Here is a 24,406-nt window from a genome sequence, read left to right as displayed (position 1 = left end):
ATAAATAAATAAATAAATAAATAAATAAATCATCTGAAACAGTCATCATGAAAGAAAATCAATAAATGATAAATATTTGTAAGGAAGATTGTAATGGTTACCATCTATACAAAGAGCCCTTACAAGCTGAAAAGAAAAAGACAAAGCCTTAAGGAAAAATAAAGCAAAACAAGAGCAAAACATATGAATAAATAAATCAGAGGAGTACACATATGAATGACCAAGAAACACTTAAAAATTCTCAAATTCATTTATAGTTGGGGAAAAGTTGATTTTAGTACAAAAGGAATATTGTTTTATGTTCATTAAACTAGTAAAACTTCTAGAAAGCAACAAATTCTATTTCCTGGCAGGGATATGAGCAAAAGGGTCTATTTTTACATTCCTGGAAAACACGTGAAGCCTTGCGGCCATTCTGATAAGGAATCTAGCAATATCCATTAAATTAAAAATAATGTATATCCTGTGACCTAGCAATCCTACCTAAGCATTTATCCTAAAGAAATAAAAGCACTGGGATGTTAATGACGGTAGTGGCAAAAACAAAGAATGAAAATAAAGCAAATGCCCATCTACAAAAATAATGACTAAATAGTATTAAATCATTATATGGAATATCATGCAGCCCATTAAAAAGAATGGATTAACTCTAAGCCAGAAAATTAGGAGAGATTTCTAACAACAAGATGCATAAAATATGTACAAAATATTCTTTTGAAAATAAATATTAATTTAAGAAAAGCTAAACATACGAGCTTAGAAATTAATATGAATATGGAGAAAGATGGAAAAATGCAATTATGGGGTAAATGGAAAGAAGAGAAAGTAGTCTCAGCAAAAAAGGATAAAAACAAGAATATGCTAGCAGTCAGTGATTTTATGATCATGCTTATGCATTCATTTATAGTTATACAGAGAATTTTTAAAATTCCATAATGTAGTAGAAATAACCTTTATCTAAATATATAAAAATTTTCATCTACTTAGCTCTTAATACCCATGTCAATTTAATTTCTAGATATTATAGGAAAGGGATTGTTAATTTCAGGTCAATGGACAAAGAAAGGGATTCAGAAGAATCTTTGGAATCCTTTGTACATGAAAATTACGTTGGTATGTATCTTTTTCTGAGGTGCCCACAGCTTTCATTAGAATATTAAAGGGATCAATGATGCAAAACTGGTTGACAACAAAATTTTTAAGAATTAGAAAAAGATATACTGATCATTAGATAACAAACATTAGGACAGACGAAAAAAATAAAGTTTAGTACTACCAGACATTTTGTTGCTGAGAGCAGTGAGAATCCACTTAATTTGTAAGTCAAGAGACCACAATCATAAGCTTTTAAGTAATGATGATTTATTATCAAAGGCCTTAAATGATCTGTGATCTTTAGTTAGCAAATTTGCATTTAGGAATCTATCCCATAGAAATAACCTGAAATAGAAACAAAGTTTAAGTACAAAGATGTTTTTCTGAATATTTGTAATAGCAAAATTAAACATCTATTACGAAATGGTTGAGCGAACTGTAATACAGCCATATTAAAGAATACATGAGGGCACTTAACATGAGAAAATTTAGTGAGATCTCACTTACGGTTATGTATAGAAATGCGTATGTATACACTTACACACGTGTGTATTCCTTACATACAATATGAAAATATTTGGCCACATTTGTAAATGTGCATACAAATGTATATATGCATCATCACCAAATATATGTATATGTTAACAGGTCTAGGTAGAAGTAAAAATATACATCACAGTATCTGTCAAATGTATAATGATAATTAAATATATTCATAAGCAGAAAAACAAATGTTACTAAAATGGAGTAAGTAGTACTAATGTGTATTACTCATTTTAAGAAACAAAAGCAATATTATCTAATTCCATTTTCCAACACACTGACAGAGAACCTATGGAAAACTCAACCTCTTATCTCATGGTTATCCAAACTTAATGTTTATCTTATGTAATAATGCTATCTCTTATTTAATGTTCAGTCTTTCTCAGTTAAGTGTTAGTATCCCAAAAAGTGGGAATTCCTGAATAACGACTGAAAATAGAGTATGATAGTTACATCTAAATACACTGATATTTAAAAGGAACCATCACATGACTTTTATTTTTTATTATACATTTATAATATTTGATAGTAAAACAAGTTTTGGAGATTGGTCAAAAAAAAACCTGGCCACTTTTAAACACTGTACAAAAAGAAAAATACATTCCTCATTCCAGATGGCTGTTAAAGTGAGAAAATACTTTATTTTTTTATTTTATACAATAATTCTCCAGTCTTATGAAACTGATTTATATTTAGCATTGTGTTGTTTTATGCACGTGTTTTTTCCATAGATATTTTTTTAAAGCCCTTAGATAAACAACTTTGGTGGTAAGCAATGAGAATAAATGGACCCATGGGAGTTCTTTTTTTCCTGTAATTAATGAGGAATTCCACTTTAAAATACTATTCCCCTAAACTCCTGTCCCTCCAACCTCTCCCAACTACAACTAGCTGTTATCTCTCCTACTGCCTCAAGCATATGAACCACCTCTGCAAGGAAAACCAACTAAACTCCAGTTATCACTCTTCCAAACAAACCACTGCCACACAGATGCACAGGGGCCTGAAACCATACATAATTGCTAATGGCATGACCAGTACACATTTTCCTTTTTAATAAATCAGTGCTTTGGAAACCATGCTTCTTTTCAAACAAATGTTAACATGTAAACAGGTAGACCTCCTTCTCTGAGGTTTTATTTGTTGTTTTCAGGAGTGAGAAGGTTGTAGAGTACTAAAAACGACTGTCCAGGGAAACACTGGGGATGTTTTCCCACATACTAATTTATAAGAGAAATCAAACAGTCACTTGTACTTTATCTTTAAACACCATAAAGGAATAGTCTGTTAAAATGGCAAAAATTGTATTTCACCAAATACAAGGAAAAGAAAATGGTACATTTATCACATTTATAGAATCGACTATTTTAACACTTTGCTAGGAATTAGTTGGAGTCACATGGTGAAAAGTAAACAGATTGTAAATGGTTTTTTTTTTTGCTAGCAACTGTTTATTTCACCATCTTAAAGGCAACTTCAAATGCTAAATGATTCTATACATACAATTGCCAGTACTTATTATTTGCCATTTTCAGCAGAACCAGAAATGATAGAGAAGATCAACAGCAGACATACAGAAAGCAAACTGACCAGTGTCACATTTAATACTCTCTCAAAGGGACAAAGGTGTGCTTAATATCGTAAAGGAATGTAGCCAAATATTTAATGTAAATTTGTACTTACCGTGATATTTAAATATACTGTACGCTTTTGAACATCGTAACTGACGTATGCTGATTTTACGCCAATGTATTTCACGTCAATAGAGCGAGGGAAAAGGAAAAACACAGCCAATCCAGAAAGGAGCAGACAGACAAACACAGAAGCCATCACATACAGCTTTCTGAAAAGAAAAATGGAGTATTGAAATACATGTGCATCAGAAATTACATAATGAAACATTCAGAGAAGATTTTTTCAACTTGAATTTTTCCCCTATTATACTAGCTGGAAAAGATGTGTAATTTTACCAACATTTTATTTTATAAAAGTATTTAGTAGGGATGGGTCTACATGTTAAAATGTTCTCCTTAAAAGATGTACCTTTTTGGAGACTGGGATTTCAGGGTTATTGCATGTAGAATATTTACGAGAGTTTCCTAAACCAGGCCTCACACTAGAATTAACTAAGCTGGGGAACTTTATAAAAATATGGATTTCAAGACTCCCTTCTCTGCCTTCTGAATTCACTAAAGCAGAATTTTCACATGTGGATTTTGCCATTATATAATTCCCTAAAGTGACTGCTCATCAGAACCTGTGAAGCCCTTAAAAACATAATGACATAATCACATGCCTCATCAATCTCACTAAGTCTCACTAAGACTCTGAGTCTCTCATCCCAAACTATTTATGTACTCAGTTTTAAAAATACTGTTTATATTAACCAACTCTGCTTTGATGATGTTGTTAAACTGTTTCTTGAAATTCAGGAAAGGGGATAATAGTATGCAGATATAAGACAAGAAAAAAATAAACTTTCCATGCCTTTGCTACTCTTCCAACTCCCCTTGAAATGTATCTCTTGTTCTTTATTTCCAATCTCCAGATAAAAACTGCCTCTATCTTCAAGTTTACCCTCAAAATTAGGGTTTCAAATTACAATTTTCCTGGTTTTTCCAATAAATAACTCTCAGCTCAAAGCCCATAGCACCTTTGTTTGTTTTTCTTTCTAGGTCTTGCATGTCACTTTATCTTTTCCTTATGCTCTAGTCATTCAAAAAATTCTCATTTTATCCTTTCTTCTATTTTCTTCCCCACCAACTCCCAAATTCCTTAAGAGATCTAAGCTTTCCATGCCCACACCGCTATTTTAAGTGACTCTTGCAAATGTTTCATAAATGCTTCTGAGTATTTTGTCTAGGAAACGAGAACAAAATGGTTTATTAAAAAACAAAATAAAACAAAAATCACTACGTCACGAGTACTAGCCCCATACTGTTGTCTTGAGTGAACAAAGTTCCACTCACTCACTAGATTTCTTCCCAAACTGAGTAGGGTGGTTATCACTACTGGATTACCTACTATATAGTTTAGGCACCTGTTTATAGTACCTACCACACACCAAAACACCTAAAAAAGATATTAAAGAGTTAAAAATAATCTGAAATTTTGCTGGATTTTATTATTTTAGTGTTGTTTTTATTTTTAATTACAGCCAGGTGAGCCCACCATGATCTATTTAGGGCTTGAGCTCCAGTTGTTAATATATGATCAATGTTCTAACTTTACTCTGTACCCCAAGTTTACAGCCATAACAAATATATCTCATCTTATGGGATAATAAACATTTCACATAGTATTTCCTACCAACTGAAAAACTGGCTAGTTCACTGAAGAATGTAGATTCTATTACAAAATTCACTAGTAATAATTTTTCTTATGATTCTAGGAGCTATAGTACTGATGAAGTTGTAACGGTTATGTGGCTTATTTGGACTCAAGTTAAATTTCTACTTTTGCCATTACCTGCTTATAACACTTCGGGCAATTCACTTTTTTCCTCCACTTTAAGATCTGTAGGTTTGTTTTGAGGATCGAATGATACAGCTAAAGCACGTAGACAAAAGCAATCAATAAATTTCCTAACTACCTCATCGCAACTCCCCCAATTTACAAATAATCAGAGTTGTTCATAAAATATTGTAATTTTAATAAAAATTTAGAGTTACTGTTTTTTCATTGCATATCTGAAGCTCCTAAAAATTCCTAAAGGGTTTCCTATAGTTTTCAGATTTCTTAGCTTACTAACAGTGTCAAGATCTGGATCTCATTTTCTCAAACTTATCTCTACCACCTTCCAACAGCACTGTTCACTTTAGGCATAGATCTGAATGACAGTCTGTTACTCTTGTCCTTGCATGTTATTCCCTCTGTCTGAACTGCCCACTTCCACTTTGTTTTCTACTTTTCTAAGATTCAGCTAATGCTTCATCTTCTTTGAAACCTTCCTTAATTCCATAAAATAATTTAGATAGATACTACTCTACTCTGCTGTCATAGCACTCCGGAAATACCTCTAACAGGTAAGACAGAGATCCTGTAATCACTTGCTTACTTGTCTGTCTCCTCTACAAAATCCTAATTTCCTTTTACCAAAGATACCTTTGTTAAATCTGTATCCCCAGGCCCTTACATTAACTGATGTAACAGGTACTCAGTAAGCATCTATGTGCCCTCCATAGTATTTCATAAAATATGGAAAATGTATTTTCTGTTCCCTCCCCCCACCTCTTTATCAGGGCCTTCAATTACATATACAGAGGCCACCTGAATTTGTTCCACATATTATTAATGCCCTGTTCATTTTTCTCAATCTTTTTTCTCTTCGTATTTCATTTTGGATACTTATTATTCCAACGTCTTCAAATTCATTCCTCTTTTCTTCGAAAGTGTCTAACCTGATGTTAATCTCATCCCATGTAGTTTTCATGTGAGATACTTAGTTTGCATGCTACTTGGATCTTTTAAAAATATGTTCCATGTCTATCCTTAAGCTCCACCTTTCTGAAAATATGGGATATAGTTAAGGTAACTATTTTAACTATCCTTGTCTAATGCTTTCATCTATGTCATTTATTGGTCTGTTTCTGTAAGTGATCTTTCTTCTCATTATAGGCTAAATTTTTTTTCATTTTCTTTCCATGCTTGGCAATTTTTAACTGGATGCCAGACTCATATTATTTTACCGTGTTGAGTGCTGGATATTTTAGTATTCCCACATATATTCTTGAGCTTTGTATTTGGGATACAGTTGAGTTTCTTGAAAAAAATTTGAACCTTTTGAGGTTTGCTTTTAGGTTTTGTTAAGCATGAACACTACAGCTTTTAATCTATGGCTATTTATTCTGTTACTGTGGAAATAATCTGAGTACTCCACACAATTCCCTATGAATTATGAGACTGTCCACAGTGATTGGTGAAAACTATCCCTGGCCTTATGTGGGCTCTGAGGACTGCTCCCTCTGTTCTGTTTTGCGTGGTTCTTCCTTTAGGTACTTTCCTCACACATACACACTGATGAGGACACAGCTAAACACTCAAGGAGTACCCAGTGTAGCTCTATACCCTCCAGTACTCTGTCCTACTAACTCTGGTCTTGGCCTCCTAGATTCCCATTGCCATGTATCTCCTCAGTTTAGGGGGACTGCTAAGCTCTGCCTGGGTTATATCCATTGTGCTGTGCTCTGGTACCTTTTCCTGGACAGTAAGATGGTACAATCGTAGGACTTAACCTCACTTGTTTTCCCCTTCTCAGATATCACTGTCCTTTGCTGCCTGATTTCCACTAACTAAAAATACTGTTTCATTTATCTGTCCAGTTTTTTAGTTATTTTAGATAGAAGAATAAATCTAGTTCCTGTGATGATTCCATCTTGCTTGGAAGTGAAAAATCAAATTTATTTGATTTTGTACTTTTATCCCTTTGTTTTTATGCCAAGATTTTTATTCCCTAATGGCATCAGTATACAATTACTTATCTGCTTTACGTATAAGTTTCAAAATTATACTAACAGTATTCTTAACAATGCAGCTATTGAGTACAGTTTAAACTTTTGTTGTGTTCCACATCTTACTAGACACTGACAGTCAAAATGAAGTATTTTCAAGTCACTTAAAGTGATTCTTTAATCTGTGGTTATTCCACCAAAGGATATACACTTAGAATCATTCGAATCATTTATTTCAATTTTTAGGAACTTTTTTTTTCCTTCTGATTTCATCTTTTAAGTTCTATTTTTTAAAAAACTACTTCTAAAGCCCAAACAATATAAATATATGTACATACACAGATATCTCACTTGCTTACCTATTCCCTCTTCCAAGTTCCCTCCCAAACTCTGAGAGTAATCATTTTATTAGTTTTTGGTTTATCAATCCACTGTTTCTCTCTCCTCCTCTACACATGTGTGTGTTTTCAGATAAAAATGTATCTGGCTATCAACTGTAGTAATAGAGTTCTTCCTCATTCCACTTTATCATCGTACAGATGTAGCATAACTTATTCTACCAGTACATTATCACTGGCCATTTACATTTCTAGTCCTCTGCAATTATAGACACTGGCACGGTGAATAACTTACGCAAAAGCCACCTACTATATTTGACAATTATCCTTAGAAAAAAATTTTCAAAGTAGAATTCCTGAGCCAAAGGGTACGTGCATATATAATTTTTCTAGATAATGCTAAATGCCCTTCACTAACAAGGTATGAGTGTGCTCATTTCACACAGTACTGCCAACAAATTGACTGTCAAAATTTGGAGTTCTGGCTCATGATAGATAAGAAATGGTATTTCAATGTTGTTTTAATCTGTTATTCTCTTATGAGCAAGACTGAACCTCCTCTCACATGTTTACAAGACATCTTTCTTGTGGATTAGTCGTTCATAATATCTGTGATAATATGCAGACATCACTTCCCAGTTTGCCACTTGTATTTTGGCTTTAATTAAGGTTTTGTTTTCATCTTATAAAAGTTAATCTAGGCTTTGTCAAATTAATTAATCTTTTCTGTCCTCACTGGATTCTGAATCATATGTAGGAAGTTCTCTCATCCTAAGATTATAGAGGAATTAACCCTAAATTCTTAAATATTCATAACCATCTACTACATATTTTATAATAAAGGGTCAAATCAACTTTTTTAAACCCTTGGTTCATTTTCTATGAATATTTAAACATGCTGTGCTACTGGTTACTTGTCTGGAGCGCTGTGATCAAGAAGAAGCATGCCAATCTGATTTTCTGTCCCTTATAAATTAATTGATCCTTTTGCCCGGGGTTCTTCAAACAATTTCCTTAGGTGTTTTTTTTTTTTTTTCCTTTTTTACCTTTGAAGTCCAGTAATTTCATTAGGATGGGTAGGATGTTTTGAAGATCATGCCATGTCTTTTCAATATGTAGGTCTGTGTCTTGTTTTACTTCAGGGAAGTGTTCTTGAACTGAATGCTTAGTATTTGTTCAGTTTGATTCCTTCGATTTTTCTTCAGGGGCTTCAGTTATACGAGCGTTCAATTTCTCTGCTTGTGTTTATCTTACTTTTCATTAATTTGTGTGTGTGTGTTTTCATTTCCTCCTTTGTAACTTCTATTTCCTCTGCCATACTTTCCATGGTATCTGTTTGCCCTTGTTCTTCCAGTCTTGTCTTCACTTCTAAAATTAATTTTTTTTTTTAAAGATTTTATTTATTTATTTGACAGAGATAGAGACAGCCAGCGAGAGAGGGAACACAAGCAGGGGGGAGTGGGAGAGGAAGAAGCAGGCTCACCGCAGAGGAGCCTGATGTGGGGCTCGATCCCATAACGCCGGGATCACGCCCTGAGCCGGAGGCAGACGCTTAACCGCTGTGCCACCCAGGCGCCCCTAAAATTAATTTTTTCTTATTCTCTCATGGGTTCATAGTCTCTTTTCATGTCCTCATGTTGTTTGGCCATCTTATTTCTGAGCCTTTCAATTTCTGACTCCTGCAGTTCTTTCATAGCTTCTACAGTTTTAATTTCTTTAGAACATTTATAATATTGTTACAGTTTTCATGTTTTTTCTGGTATGCTTCTATGATCAGGATTTTCCGTTCACTTTGGTTTAATCTGTCTTTGTATGATGCTTCACTGCAGTACTTGTTGCTCATTTTTAAATGAGATGTTTTTGTACTTTTAATAGAAGCTTGCATTTTAGGTGATAAGGATGAACCACAGCGACCTTCCTAGCTTCATTGCTCAAAACGCCATCTTCTATTGTAATACAAAGTCGTTGTTTTCTTTCTTTTTTTTTTTTAAGATGGCCTATATGTATATATACTTCTATAGTTCTGAGATTCTCTCTCTAGTTTTTGAACCTTTTCTTCCCTTTTCCATATTCTTTCCCTGTACAAAATGGATTCAATCCCTAGCAGGCTTTTCCTCGGGGTATGTCTGTCCTTTTATAAGAGTTTTGGGTGAGTCTTCCTAAGGTCTTCGAGGGACCACAGTGGTCTAATTCCTTCTGATCTTAAGGCCCCTCAGAGAATCTGTGACCTTTTCTGCACTCTCTCCAAGGTACAGCATGCCAAGAGTCCTCCCACTTTGACAGGTTATCCAGAAGTATTTGCTGGAAGTGCTCTGAGTGGGACCCTGTTCTTTAGGGAATTGTGTACCAGAGCATTTGCTTTGTGTACCAGGGCTCTCAGGACCTTCAGCAATTCTTTTTGTTTCCCTTCACAAATTCCACACAGCTGCTAACATGTTTTGATCCTTGCTCCATTTTCATTCTGGGGTGAGTAGGAGAACCTTAACACCCATTTTTGATGAAAATGTTTCTGTTTCCTACTGCTGTTCTAAGTTTGTCTGTTTTGGTAAACAGATTTGAGAAGATTCAGATACTATGCTACTTTGAAGACCTTACCCCAATCAGAAATCCTTTTTCTTTTTTTAAATGACACAAAGCATTGATGGCATAATTTAACAACATGATAACATTTTTCATTTTAATAGAGTTAACTAGCGTGATTATATGTAATTTGAAAAGCAATAAAATACAAAAAATTTTGCTATTTTCTTATCATCACTTACGTCCTTCTTGGCCTTAGTCTCTGATCACTATATGGAATCAATGCCACCAGCTGGTTTTCTTGCCCTAAAAGTAAAAATAGGTTTAGAAATTTATTAACAAGATTAATTAAAATATAGTGGCCTTCTTTCAAAGTCTGGTTTAGAAGGACCAGAATACCATCTGGCTCTCCTCTTATTCCTCTGGTAAATTCTCAGAATCTTCAAAAATTATCTAGTAGACACTAAGTTCCAAAGCAAATAATGTATTTTTCATAGCTTGATGTCAGCTATGAATACAAATGATATGAAGAATGAGAAAGAGTAATCTCTTTACTGAAAAAGATCTGAAAAGTCTCAGCTTTCAGAAGATCTGAATTTACCAAGAATTCTTTCAACTGTATTTTTCTGTTTAGATTTGATTATGGTTATCTGGGTAAGAGCAGAAGAAATACTGTTACCTCTGTGTCCTGAAATCCTCTATACTATACTCCTTGAAAACCAAAAACACATAATAAGTCTCATGCTTCAAGAGCTCATATAAAATGAGGCTTCCACAACTATTCAGGCCACACACTATTTGCAGTAAGTCAATTTAAAATCTATCCTTTATTTCTTGGGTTGGGCTATATCCATATACTTTAATGGATAAATAGATCTTTAATAAACCAATTTTTCAATCTTATCAGAACTTGGCTTTTTGTATTAACTCCTAAAGCACTACAGTCAAATTCTCTTTTAAAGCTTCCTATAATGCCTCCATTATTCCTCCCTGCCCCTTCCACAACTCTCCCCTCATTTACAATACCTCCCCTCACCCACAAGTAAATATATGTTATGTATTTATGTCTCTCTCTGTACATGTATCCTGTCTTGTTTGGTGGTATTCGTTTGACTAAACTACAATCCTGCTTAAAAGTAACCTTTCAACTACTATGCTGATACCCATACAGCTAAATGTGGATACAGAAAAGCATGCAACTATGCTCATTGGCCTCGTTCAGATCACTGATCTCAAGTGGCCTTTAATGATGTCAACCATCATACAATATTCCCTAGTTCACGGTCTCAATCTGACTCTCCAAAACCCCAATTTTGTAACTTCAACTCTCTCTTAAAATCTCCAATAGCTCCTTCCCTGTCCTCACTCTTGGCTCATGATGTGGCGAACAGAAAAGAACTTCCACAGGCTCCCATTACCACATCCACCCACCTGTTTCTGTGTCCATATGCTCTACTTTCCTCGTACAAAGCGTAAACTGCAGATGCTCCTCTGTAAGGGCAGCCCCCTGCACTTGGGCACTACATCTAATAATTCCCCCATCTCCTACAGTATCTGTTGATTTTTCTCTATGGATTATTCTCATCAGCATACATATTATTCACTCCACCTTTTAAAAAATCCCTTTTCTGGGGCACCTGGGTGGCTCAGTCATTAAACGTCTGCCTTCGGCTCAGAGCATGAACCGGGTCCTGGGATCGAGCCCCACATCAGGCTCTCTCCTCTGCTGGGAGCCTGCTTCTTCCTCTCCCACTCCCCCTGCTTGTGTACCCACTCTCACTGGCTGTCTGTCAAGTAAATAAATAAAATCTTAAAAAAAAAAATCCCTTTCTTAACCTCATAGCCCCCTCCAGCTACCATCTTTCTTCTTCCTTAAATATACAGTAATACTCATCAAAACACCTATTTTCTCACTAAATAACTTCACTCCTCCTATGCTCTCTTGATCCCACTCTGTACGTTCTATACAAGCTTATGCAACCTGCCAAGCTGTCATTTTAAAGGTCTCCAATGGTCTCCATGTACATCACCAAATCCAACAGTCAGTTCTCGGTCCTTACATTACCTGATCTGTTGGTACCATCTAACAGGTCCTTATTCTCTCCTACTTGGTACACTTGCTACACTTATTTCCAGGACACCCAAGCCTAGAATTTCCTCCTTCTACTCTAGCGGCTTTTTCATGTCTTTGCTAAATCTTTCTGTTATCATTGACTTTGAAATGGCACAGTGCCCCAGGGTTCAGCACTAGGGTGTCTTTTTTTTCTGTTCACACGGATAAGCTTGGTGCTCTCACCCAACTCAGCTTTAAGTATCGCCTCTAGTCTATGACTCCAGCTGAGGGCTTGCGCTTGAATACCAGACACTTATTGTAACTTATTAAACATATCCACTTAGATGCCAAATATGAATCCCGAGGCTTGTTTCTCTAAAATAGAGCTCCTGATCTCTCCCTGGACATACACACTCAAACCTTTTCTCCATCCTAATAAAGAGCTACTCCATTCTTCCAGCTGTTCAGACAAAAATACCTTCAGAGTCATCCATGATTTCCTACTAACCACAATCCACTTCTAGGCTGCCAAAATAGGCCTACTGGCTATACCTCAAAAAAACCTATCCGGATTGCTAAAATAGTCCCAAAAATCCTTTCATTCTCTAACAGCTAAGTATCCCTGAAAAGATAAAACCATCACATTCAAAGGCCAACTCAGAGATAAACTTCCCCAAACCAAGGCATTTCTTAGAAACTGGTATAAACTGGTATACCTTCTATTGTTACTTTGTCCTTCCCTCAAGGTTTCTCCAGGGTTATCTATCACCTTCAACCAAGCAGAAAATGAGAATACCACAACGTATTTTTATTATTTCTACTGTTTCCGCTTCTATTGAGGTTCGTCTAGCCTACAGACAGCACATGAAGATTATTCCCTTCTGAATTTCCCTATGATATGATATTTCCTCCTATATGGCCCATCTTCATTTACCACCCCTCCTCATGTAGTTCCTCTTAAGAGTAACTAACTAGGGCATGACTAGCTTCTTACTATTCTTTAGACAATGAATTAAAAGTATTAGGTCACCAAATTGCTTAAATTGTTCCCAACGCCCAACATGTGATTATGACCTTTACTGAGGACAATCAGGTCTAAAAAATTTCAGTCAAGAGATAGTGCAGGGGCACCTGGGTGGCTTAGTTGTTAAGCATCTGCCTTCTGCTCAGGTCATGATCCCAGGGTTCTGGGAGCCTCACATCAGGCTCCCTGCTCAGTGGGAGGCCTGCTTCTCCCTCTCCCACTCCCCCTGCTTGTGTTCCCTCTCTCACTGCCTGTCTGCCAAATAAATAAATAAAATCTTAAAAAAAAAGAGAGAGAGAGATAATGCATATCTGCTATTGCAGGTGGCAAAGAAAAAAATACTAGAGGTAGACTGGTGGTTTTCATTAGTACTTGAGGTACCTTAACATGCTTGTTTTTGTTTTTTTCAAAATGTTTACATTTACTTCTTTGTGTCTCTTTAACTGAAGATAACTGACACAATTTTAACTTTAATCCTAAAAGACCTTTAAAACACAGGGGGTTGTGCTTAGATCTATGGGTTTTATATTATTTGTGCGAATGCCTGGAATTATTCTTTAAAGGAAAAACAACACAGTAACACATACCCCTAGGAATTCTTCCTGTTCCTTGACAAGTAGGACAAGTGACACTATCTCTTCCTGTGAATTCCACATAGGGAAACTGAGAGACATCTCCACCTCTTCCATCTTCATTATGGACTTCATTATTAATCAGTCCATTCCTCATGTTTTCAGTTGATGTGACTCCATCATAACCATCTTCTTTATTTGAATGCAAAGGCAAATGAGAAAAAGACTTTCCCATGTCTAAAGAGAAAGAAAAATCTTAGGGCAAATTTCAGAAAAAAAGCATACTCAAAAACATTATGGGATTTTTTTACCAATCTAATTAATAGAGAGCAAACTTCAAGGGAATATTCAAATTGCTTTTTGATTAAGAAGATGTGGTCCATATATACAATGGAATATTACTCAGCCATCAGAAAGAACGATTACCCAACATTTGCAGCAACATGGACGGGACTGGAGAAGATTATGCTAAATGAAATAAGTCAAGCAGAGAAAGACAATTATCATATGGTTTCACTCATTTATGGAACATAAGAAATAGCAGGAAGATCTGTAGGAGAAGGAAGGGAAGGATGAAGGGGGGGTAAACAGAAGGGGAATGAACCATGAGAGACTATGGACTCTGGGAAACAAACTGAGGGCTTCAGAGGGGAGGGGAGTGGGGGGCTAGGATAGGCCAGTGATGGGCATTAAGGAGGGCACATATTGCATGGTGCACTGGGTGTTATATGCAAATAATGAATCATGGAACACTACATCAAAAACTAAGGATATACTGTATGGTGACTAACATAACATAATAAAAAATTATTATTAAAAAAAATTATATTTAATCAAAGTAGTGTCTGAAAACAAGGAAGACAAGAATCCAAAGTGTTCTTCTAACAAAATATTACAAAATGATGTATCAGACTTGTGATGAGAATGGGCTTTCAAACATTAAATTTGACAGAAGTCTACACTTTCTCCAGGTTCTCTGAAAATAAAGTGGGCTTCACTATTCTTAGAACAAAACAAAAACATATTCTACCTTTAAACCAATTATTGCTAAAGGCTAAAGTTGGTTTAGGCAGATTATGATTACCTATTATATGTATCAGCAAGAAAAGTTTGAAAGAAGACTTCAACTACCTCCAGTTAGACCACAGTCTGTACTTTTCTAATTGATTAAATTCTTCTTTCCAGCTTATCTCTTAACTCAGGCAAAAGACCCTGAGGGCAAAGCATCCTGTGGTGGGAAGCAAAAGGAGCCCCTCAAGCAATAGGGGGCCAGCAAGACTGACGCCAAGACAATGGTAGGTCTGACCTTTATTAACCATTTGCATGTACCCATCCACCTTTGTCCCACACGTTCCTTATATAATAAACTCAGAAGTATTCTCCGCACTTTGGAGACAGTACTTTGGGACGTTAGTCCACCATCTTCCCCATGTTGGCCTCACTGAAATAAATTCCTTTTTTTCACCACCACTCCTCTCTCTGCTTTTGGATTTTGTCAGTGGTGAGTGGCTGAACCTGGTCTGTTTGGGACTTCCCTTGGGCCCCTAAGCCTGGTTACAAGTTCAAAGTAGTATGTTTCAGCCTGTTAAAATTCATGCCCCTTTGTGATAAATAAAACCACAGTCCTTCTCATTCTCACATTTCTAGCTGCGGCATTTAAACATTTGCAATAAAAACAACTCAAAAACCAAATCCTGCTCATTTTTTTCATTCAACCTCTGCCAAGATATTTAATATAATTCACCGATACAAAGCAGTAAATTTTAAAACACTAATTTCAAAATTTTAATAGTATCAAAAAAAAACATGGGTAAATTTAAATTTATACTTGATATAAATTTAAAACCAAGTAAGAGTAAGTAGTAGTAGTACCTACACATATAGCATACCTATAACAATATAACCTCTGCAGGTGGGTAATGCAATAGCACTGCAGTCGAGTCATACAATTTTAAGGATGAAAAGAACTTCAAAGTCATATTATCCAATCTGCTGATATTCTGAGGGAAAATTAATAAAGCGGGAAAGAATTTAAAAATAACATTTCTTCTCTTTCTAAATTTGACCTTTTATCTTTTATCAGTTCCTAAAAATGATTATAGACATTCATACAAAAAGATAAGCATTTCTTTTAAAAATTCTCATTGAGGGACACCTGGGTGGCTCAGTTGGTTAAGCATCTGCCTTCAGGTCCTGGAATCAAGTCCTGCATTAGACTCCTTGTTCTGAGGGGAGCCTGCTGCTCTCCCGGGGTTGTGCACTCACGCACGCTCTCCCCTCCCAACTCCCTCTCTGACAAATAAATACAATCTTAAAAAAAAGTTTTAAATTCTCAGTGATCTGAGTAAGGAAAACTGACACTCAGTATTTCAAGTAATACTACAGTATGAAGAAAAGTTCACCTTTGAATACTGGCATGCCATCCAAGCGCTGGGATCATTCAAACATAGTGCATACGGCAGGATAAAAAGATTATAAAACTAGTACACAAATATAAAAGTATAGAATGATGAAGATGATTATTTTCACAATTTTACTATTAAAAATCTACATACACATTGTCCACAGAAGTTTAAAAACAGATGATTTTGTATCTTCTCTTGGTTTGTCTAATAACATCAAATCCAAGCCAAACCAACACTTGCCAGGCACAGATGGTTCAGGGGTGAATTAACATCACTGTCCCCATACACTGATCTATGTGGACTATCAGCAGAACAGGGACTGGGGGCCTCAGTACTGTGGCCACAGAAGCATCCTTTCTGGGATCTCAGTTAACACAGGAGTGCAAAGTGCATCCCACTAGAAAGCTTTGGTGGGGGGTGAGGGGAGACACAGAAGGCGATCAGGATCAAGTGGCTCTCAGTCTGGGCCTGTTTTCTATCCGAATCTAACAGTTGTCTTGATGAGTCCGCCTCTGACAGGTGTTTGCTTAAGCAAGGCTAACTGACAAGCACCAGACTCTGTCAGGTACTGCGTATCGCCACCCTCCCTACTGGAATGTCCTCACAAGTGAAGAAATATTTAACCACTTTTATTCCTGGAGACTCGCCGGTTTGTTTTCTATGAAGAGGTGCTACACCCTCTTCTCTTCCCTGTATTCAATGTTTTTATCACAATCTCTTACGGAAAACCCAACATGATCTAAGACAGCAAGGAGAGTTTAAAAAAAAAAAAAGTACAGCACTCCATCCAATTTAAATGGGTCATTATCTTCTGTGATAACGAAGGAAGCCAGCACCTTTACAAGCTACATAAACAAAAGTCGACACACAGCCTACTCCGGAAATGTTAAAAAGATAAGATCAAGGCAACCGTGCAAGAAAACTCAAGAACAGCAAAACCAAGGGCCACCTGCCGCACAAAGTGTGGGGGCCTGGAATCAACCCTACGCTCTGGGCTTGGTCCAAAGCCTGGAGCCCCCTAGGCAGGAGGCTGGGCCCCGGTAGGAGGTGACAACACCGCCATCACCCAACCCTGAGCGCCTCCTCGGTCCCCGGGTTGGCCCGGCTCCCAGGCGGCCTCTCCTCCTCTACCTCCCCGTCCCTCTCGGCTCTTCCTAGGGCACCGCCGCTCAGCTCCACTCCGAAAAAGAGACCGAGGGGGCTGCGCGTCTGGGGTCGCTCACCGACACGCGGGGCGCTGCGCAGTCCCGAGCTGCTCCGGCGCGCACAGGCCCGAGGACAGGGTCACGGGGTCTGCAGTCCCGATCGCTGGGGTTGGAGCGACAGGCCTACACACGCCAGGGCGCCGCTGATTCGGGGCGGGGGAGGGGCGGCAAGAGGACGGCATCAGCTGAGACCAGGCGCTGCCGCAACCTGCGTGCGCGCCTGCGCAGTGCATTTTCCTAAGAGGCGTGTGACCCAGGAGCTTGCACTACGCATGCGTCCTTTCTCCGTTTTGCTTAAGCCCGGAAACGCCGGGGCTCTGATTGTGCGCTCTCCAGGTATTGTTACCTTTGTCTCCCAAGACTTAAAGGTAATTAAAGGTAAAAGTCGTCCGCCTTAGCCCTGGAAAATTTAAAAATAACTACCACCTTTTTTCCCCCCTATCAGGTCTTGTCTTTTTGCAAAGGGGTAAAAAAAAAACTATCTGCCTCAAACCTCAGCTGAGCAGCCTTCTAGTCCACGCTTTGCGAGTCGTCGTTGACGCTCGCGACGCTGGGAGTAGGATAAACTGGATGGTAGACACGCGTCTGGCAGCCGAAAAGACACATCATTTAAAATTTAGAACCTCTTGCCCGGCAGAAGGTAACTAAGCGTGGCAGAAGCCCGTTTTGGGGTTTTGTTTTGGTTTTGCTTCTGCCTTTAGCACGTGGGGCAGCATCCTCCACCCCTGTGCCCTTAACTCAGGTTACAGCGGTATGAGGTCCCAGCTCAAATTCCTGCAGAGTTTAACGTTTAATGAATGTTAGCTATTGTTACGATTACGGTCACAACATACATAGTAACCAAAAAAGGAATAGTATTTTATCTCTCTTACGGCAGTATCACTGTGTTTAGCTCGTGGAAAACGAAGCTATGTAAAAGTAAGAAATACAAGTCAAAATAATATACAATTTAGTTATATCCACGTGTAAGATAATAAGCCTTCTCAGCATTGGCGAAAATGTAATCTCATAACCTTCTGACAGTTAGGCAGTATTTATGAAGAATATTAAAAATTCTGGCGCACCTCGCTAGCTTAGCGCAGCATGGGACTCTTGATCTCGGGCCCTGAGTTCCAGTGCCACCTTGGGTGTAGAGATTATAAATAAACTTTAAAAGAAAGAATTAAATATTTTAATTTTCTCATCATTTAGCCCAGCAATCTCACCCTTTGGAATTTATCGTAAAGCTAATGAGAACTTTAAAATAAAAAGATTTCTGTAGGAAGTGTGTTCATTTAACCTAAATGGCCAACAATGGGACATTGATTATATCATTTCAGCCCCTCTTGTTTAGCCAAATTTTCCAAAGGTGGTGGAAGAGGGGAGGGTATGGCATCTTCCCCTAACATTGTTTGAATTTTCAAAATAAACAGCTTGGCTACAACAAATCAGCGTCTTGGGGTCCCCCCTGTTCCAATGGAAAACAGGTAACAGTATTTTGTGTATATTTTTAGAGGGTTCACGGATTTTCTTGAAATCTGTCCGTTAGGACCAGAGTAAAAATCCTGGCTTAAGATAATTAAAGAACTAATGTGGCAAGGAAATGGATTATAAAACCCAATAAAGATGGCCGTATTTTGACCTAGAGCAGTACAACAATGGTGTTTTATCTGCTAGCCATTATTTCTTCTTGTTTTCAAAAGTGGCTTTAGGAAATGACAATTATGAATTAGAGATACAGAGGCAGGATTCAATCGTATATCAATACCAGGTAACCCCACATTTCTTTTCAGAAAACACTGGACGGATTTATCCTCTTTTTACAGTTTAAAAAAAAAAAATTTCCTCTGTCCAAAAAGTATTATCATTATTTAAATTGAGTTTAACATTTAAAGCAATGGGTTTTAAATTTTCTTTATGAAATGGGCCACCCATGATTCTGGCTATAGGGGTTCTTCAGAGTTGCTTCAGTGATCTCCAGGGTGAGGAATGGTGGAAAGATGTCCAAGTAGATTTGCTTTTATGGATTGTCATTGTAAAAAATACAAATGTCCTAACCATATAAGTAATCCTCTAATAGAATACAATGAATTTCATGTAAGAATGAATGAATAAAAATCAAATTAGTTAAACATTTAAAGTTTAAGTCTTAAGGGAGCTCATCACTTCCACATCTAGTGTTCCCTGACCTCAAAATAATGTTTTGAAAAATCTAGTTAGAGCCTATAGTCAAAGTTGTATATTCTCATTACTTATTAAATCTGAAATAGGAAATAAAAGAAGATGAGAAACTGAAAATACCTGAGCAGAGATTCCACATGTGACTCCCTATAATGAAGGGTAGTTGGAAGGCTGGAAGGTAGGCAAGAACCATGGGCACCCAAGGAAAATATCCTGCCACACCTAGTTCTCCAGTCTTCTAGAGTCACCCCTTACATTAGTAGGCAAATGAAATAACCTGAAATTTTTGTAAAGAGAAAGATGTAGGGGTCTTTAGAAAGAGAAGTCATTTTAGGCCCCCACCCATTTTCTGTGATCTTACTGGTCTACTTGCCCTAACACACTTCTTACAGAACTTTCCAGAAGGTGTCAGAATTAACAAATAAGAGCAAAAACCTCAGTAGTTAGTGATTTAAAGGAAAAAAGGAGATGCAAAAACTAACGTCTCTAACAAGCCAGGACATAGCCTAGCCATATCAGAGACAATAAAATAGTGGTAAAAATCCCCAAGACTTACTGTGCTGTTTCAAAAGTAAGCCAGGCCCTGCATTCCTTACCTGAGAACAGGAGCCCAAGACACCTTCCAGTTTATAACCGCTCTTGGAGTAGACCCATAACCCCTTGTCCTTGTCCAACAGTTTACTCTGCTTCATTATATCAAAGTCTCCACCCTAGGAGGAGCACAAACCTTATTAACATAACATAGGATTGGGCGGCTAGGCCTGTTTTCTAAGAATGCCTATGCAATGTTATGCCCACCTTTCCTTGTGATGACAGAGCTCCCATTTCTGAATATTCATCCTCACCCTAAATAAACCCACTTACCGCCCTCAGGGAGTCATGGCTTTGGAAGTTATTTACAGTGAGTTCTCTAGCTGCTGAAGTAACAACTCCACCTGGCGTAGTCTCTGCTCACCAAGGAGAGAACTCATGTTAGTTTCATTACACCTCTTCTTCAAGGGAGTGCATTCCCCGGTTTTTCTAAATATTTCTGAGAAGAAGGGCTTACAACTCTGTTGATAATTGACTGTCATTATTTTATGTGCTTTGCCCCTGGCTCAAGTCTTGATCACTTAGTGCTATCTAATCACTGCTTCTGGATGCTTCTTTGTTCTCTCTATATCCCTTTCCCCTGTGTTTAAACATGGTTCTTTCCCATTATACTACAAATCAATGAACAGAAAGCTGTATGTGCAACAGATTACCACAGATTTGTAGAAGTTAAAAAGGGATGTATGCACAAAAAAAAAAGGAAACAATTTAAAACAATATGACACTGATTTTTATTAAAGTTCAAAGTTCATTTTATACCGAGTCATGTTGTAGTGATCCCCCCTCTTCTTGAGCCCAATCTTCCATCTCTTCCCCAGGGGCCCCGTCTGACTTTCCATTGAGCTTTTTCTCAAATGCTTTTCTATTAATTCTGATGCCCAGAATCCATTTTTCTTAAGCTGATGCAGATGAAAATGGAGAATTTCTCTTAATACAGACCAGTTGGTGCTACCTTTATCTCAACCTCTTTCGTGAGACTAGCCTAGAGACTTCTTTTTTATAACAAAACATCCCCTTCATATTTGTTCACAAACACAGCAGTATCCTTCCAACTCTTTTAGAATGCAGTGACATTGTTATCAAAATTTTAGGATCCTTTCTTCTTTTGTTCCTCTATTCAGAATAGAATGACTAGCACTTAAAAGGACTAATATAAATATGGAAATTCTTCCTCTGAGATGCCAATTATCAGTTCAAGCACTGGGAGAAACTGTTTATTCTCTATATGATGCTGTCCCACAAAAATATAATTGAGCAACAGATTCAAGCCATATATGTAACTTTAAGTTTTCTAGTAGTCATGTTAGAAAAAATGAAATAGGTAGGATTAATTGTAATAACCCAATATGTCCAAGACATTATTATTTTAGCATGTGTAATAATGATAATTAATGATATTAATGAGATATTTTACATTCTATTTTTCATATGAAGTCAGAAATTTTCCTGATTCAATTTAGGGTAGCCACAATTCAAATTCTTAATAGCCACATGTGGCTAGGACATATTCTTTAGACAACACAGCTCCATACAATAACACAAAACACCGGTAAGAGTTCCTAGGATTTTTGATGACAAAGACCTAAAAAGCTTTAGTTTTAGAGGGAAAATATTACTTACATTATTTCTTAATAACTATTGAGATTTTTGTGCTAACCCCGGACTTTCTTTTGATTTTCATTGTGCTTGTTCCCTCTTTCCAAACACTGGTTTCTAAAGCCCCTCCACACTATGACTCCTAATTTATGACAGTTTGATATAGCTTGGCCTGTTAACCTTATTATTATATTTTCCAACTTGGGATGCCTAACAAAGATTTTTGGGAATTTTCATGAACCACAGAAAAGCATAGGATGACCAAGTTTTAGATTTTAGTTTTAGTTTTTAGTTTTAGATTTAGTTTTAGTTTTAGATTTAAGACAGAGGAGGCATATAGAAGCTGGCATATCTATAAGAGGTGTGTCAGAATATACGTGTTTAACATTCTAATTTCAACTTTTCAAAATTCTTAAATAGCAGTGTGAAATATTGCATGTTCAATTCTGTTGATCTCCAGATTAGTCTTCAAATTTCAAATACTAGTAATTAATAATGATGATCTTAAAAGAGTAACAAATATTAGTATATAGAAGAGGGCATCGGGCATCAGTACAAGACAATGACCATTCAAGTTAGTGTTCTACTTTGAACAGAAATGATCTATGTTTTCTGAAAAGACCTCTTTTATCTCTAAGAAATCAATCTCAAAAATAATTTCTTTCCTTCTGTATTGCTTAAAATCTAGTGAGGTAAACAGGTAAATCAACAAAACAATGAAATATAAGCATATGAATAATAGAATAATGCAATCTAAGTACCACTAAAAGATTGTTGAAGATTCCCTGGAGGTGAAGAATGTGTAGGAGATTTTTAATTTTTTTTTTATTTCTTTAAAGTTTATTGGGGTATAATTGGCATACCATTAACTGTACGTGTTTAAAATTTACAACCTGAGAAGTTTGAACACACACATGTACCTGTGAAACCATAATCAAAATAATATATTCATACCCACAAAAATTTCCTTGTGTCCTTTGTAATTCCATCTTGCTGTTCTTCCATGGATATACTTTCTGTCATTATAGATTAGCTTGCATCTTCTAGAATTTTACATTAATGGAATCAAATATTATATACTCTTCTTTTTCTAGATTTTTTCATTCAACCTACTTATTTTGAGATTCATCCAACTTGTTGCAAGTACCATAGTCCCTCCCTTTCTATTACTAAGTATTCCCTTATAAGGATGTACTGTAATTTGTTCACTTATTGATGGATATTTGGGTTACTTTCAGCTTTCTCTGTTACAAGCAAAACTGCTATGAACATTCATGGATAAGTCTTTCCAAGACATGTTGCTTACATTTCTTTGAGTGTATACCTAGGAGTAGAACATCTATGACAGGTTTATATTTAAAATTTTAAGAAACTGCCAAACTGTTTTCCAAAGTGGCTGTATCATTTTATATTCCCCCCAGCAGTGTTTAAGAGTTTCCTTTGATCAACAACTTTGTCAATTCTTAGAATGGTCATTCTTGTTAAGTTTAGCCATTTTAATAGTTCAGTAGTGGTTTCTTATGGTTTTAATTTGCATTTTTTTTTTTTTTTAGAATTACTAATGTTGAACATGTTTTCAAGTGTTTATTTGCCATCCTTACAGCATCTTTGGTAAAGTGTCTGTTCAAAATTTTGTCCATTTTTTATCATTATTATTTTATTTTTACTGAATTGTAAAGGTTTTTAATTCTGAATATAAGCATGGATTCTGCATCAGACATGTGATGTGCAAAAATCTTCTCCCAGTGTGTGGTTTTTCTTTCATTGTCTTAAGTGTGTCTTTGAAAGAGCAGAAGTTCTTAATTTCAGTGGCATCAAACTCATTAATATTACTTAGAGCCTAGTGGGGAAGAGAGTTAAGCAAATCAACAGTTATAATGTGATAAATGCTATGATAAGAATTTGCACAGGAGGCATAGAGAAATGGCACTTGGTTCAGACTTAGGAATTAATAAAGACCTTCTAAAGGAGGAGATATTTGAGAGGAAATTAGCTGAGTAAAACTGGAAATTGAGTTACAGGCAAAAAATGTGAACACGAGCCTTGAGCTATGAAATATCTAAGAGTATGGTATATTTAACTGTAAACATTTGTATGACTATAGCATAATCTACACGTGAGGACAAAATAGAAAATAAAATTAGGCTGAAAACTGAGAAAGAAAATTAGTCGTAAAGGATCCTGTGCATTAAGGAGTTATGACTTAATGCTAATCATTAAAGTCATATGTACATTTTAAAAAGATTATTCTGAAATTGTTGCTGAAAATGAATGGGGAGTGGATGGGTGGGATATTGGAGGCTGAAAGACCAGATAAGAAGTATGAGAAGGATACAGAGCCAAGGTAATGATGCCTGGTGAACAGAGAGGATGAATAGGTAGGAATAATTGGGAAATAGAATCAATAGGATTTGGTTATCATTAAGTATTTCCTGAGAGACTGTGGAAGGAGTTAAATATAGAATTTGGAGAAAGGAGTTTTTAATTTTGTAATTTATTTTTTTAAAGATTTATTTATTTATGAGGGGGGGAGAGGAGAGGGAGAGAGAATCTCAAGCAGACTCCCCATTGAGTGCAGAGCCCAAATTTGTGCTCAATCCCGTGACCCCGAGACCACGACCTGAGCCAAAACCGAGAGTCAGACACTCAACCAACGGAGCCACCCAGGTGCCTCAGAGAAAGGATTTTTTAAATTTAAACAAAATCAGTGATGTAGCTGAGGAATAGAGTTACATAATTTGAAATTTCATGATTTGTTTTATATATTTTATTTCCTGATGAACTGGTAGAATGAGATCAATGAGATGGCTGATAGACCAAGCTGGTCCTTAAATTAGTAATAGCTACTGGTAAT

The 24,406-nt window shown here is 36.6% G+C and overlaps 1 protein-coding gene across 2 annotated transcripts in view; it reads right to left on the bottom strand.

Annotated features, from left to right (window-relative positions):
- Window positions 1-17,429, bottom strand: part of TMEM106B (transmembrane protein 106B) — a 32,895-nt gene extending 15,466 nt beyond the window's left edge. The window contains exons 1-5 of one of the 2 annotated variants that reach the window (XM_011230552.3): window positions 17,224-17,429; window positions 15,485-15,595; window positions 13,611-13,832; window positions 10,189-10,252; window positions 3,322-3,481 (exon numbers count right to left, since the gene is read on the bottom strand). In XM_011230552.3, the coding sequence (XP_011228854.1) occupies window positions 3,322-3,481; window positions 10,189-10,252; window positions 13,611-13,830 (444 nt within the window). In that variant the 5' untranslated portion in view covers window positions 13,831-13,832; window positions 15,485-15,595; window positions 17,224-17,429. The remainder of the gene's footprint in view (window positions 1-3,321; window positions 3,482-10,188; window positions 10,253-13,610; window positions 13,833-15,484; window positions 15,596-17,223) is intronic. The other variant, XM_011230551.3, reaches the window with a different exon arrangement.
- Between the last annotated feature and the right edge of the window lie 6,977 nt (window positions 17,430-24,406).

Source organism: Ailuropoda melanoleuca, chromosome 1 (genome assembly GCF_002007445.2).
Source record: "Ailuropoda melanoleuca isolate Jingjing chromosome 1, ASM200744v2, whole genome shotgun sequence".
Classification (NCBI taxonomy): domain Eukaryota; kingdom Metazoa; phylum Chordata; class Mammalia; order Carnivora; family Ursidae; genus Ailuropoda; species Ailuropoda melanoleuca.
This window is presented reverse-complemented; position numbering and strand designations above follow the sequence as displayed.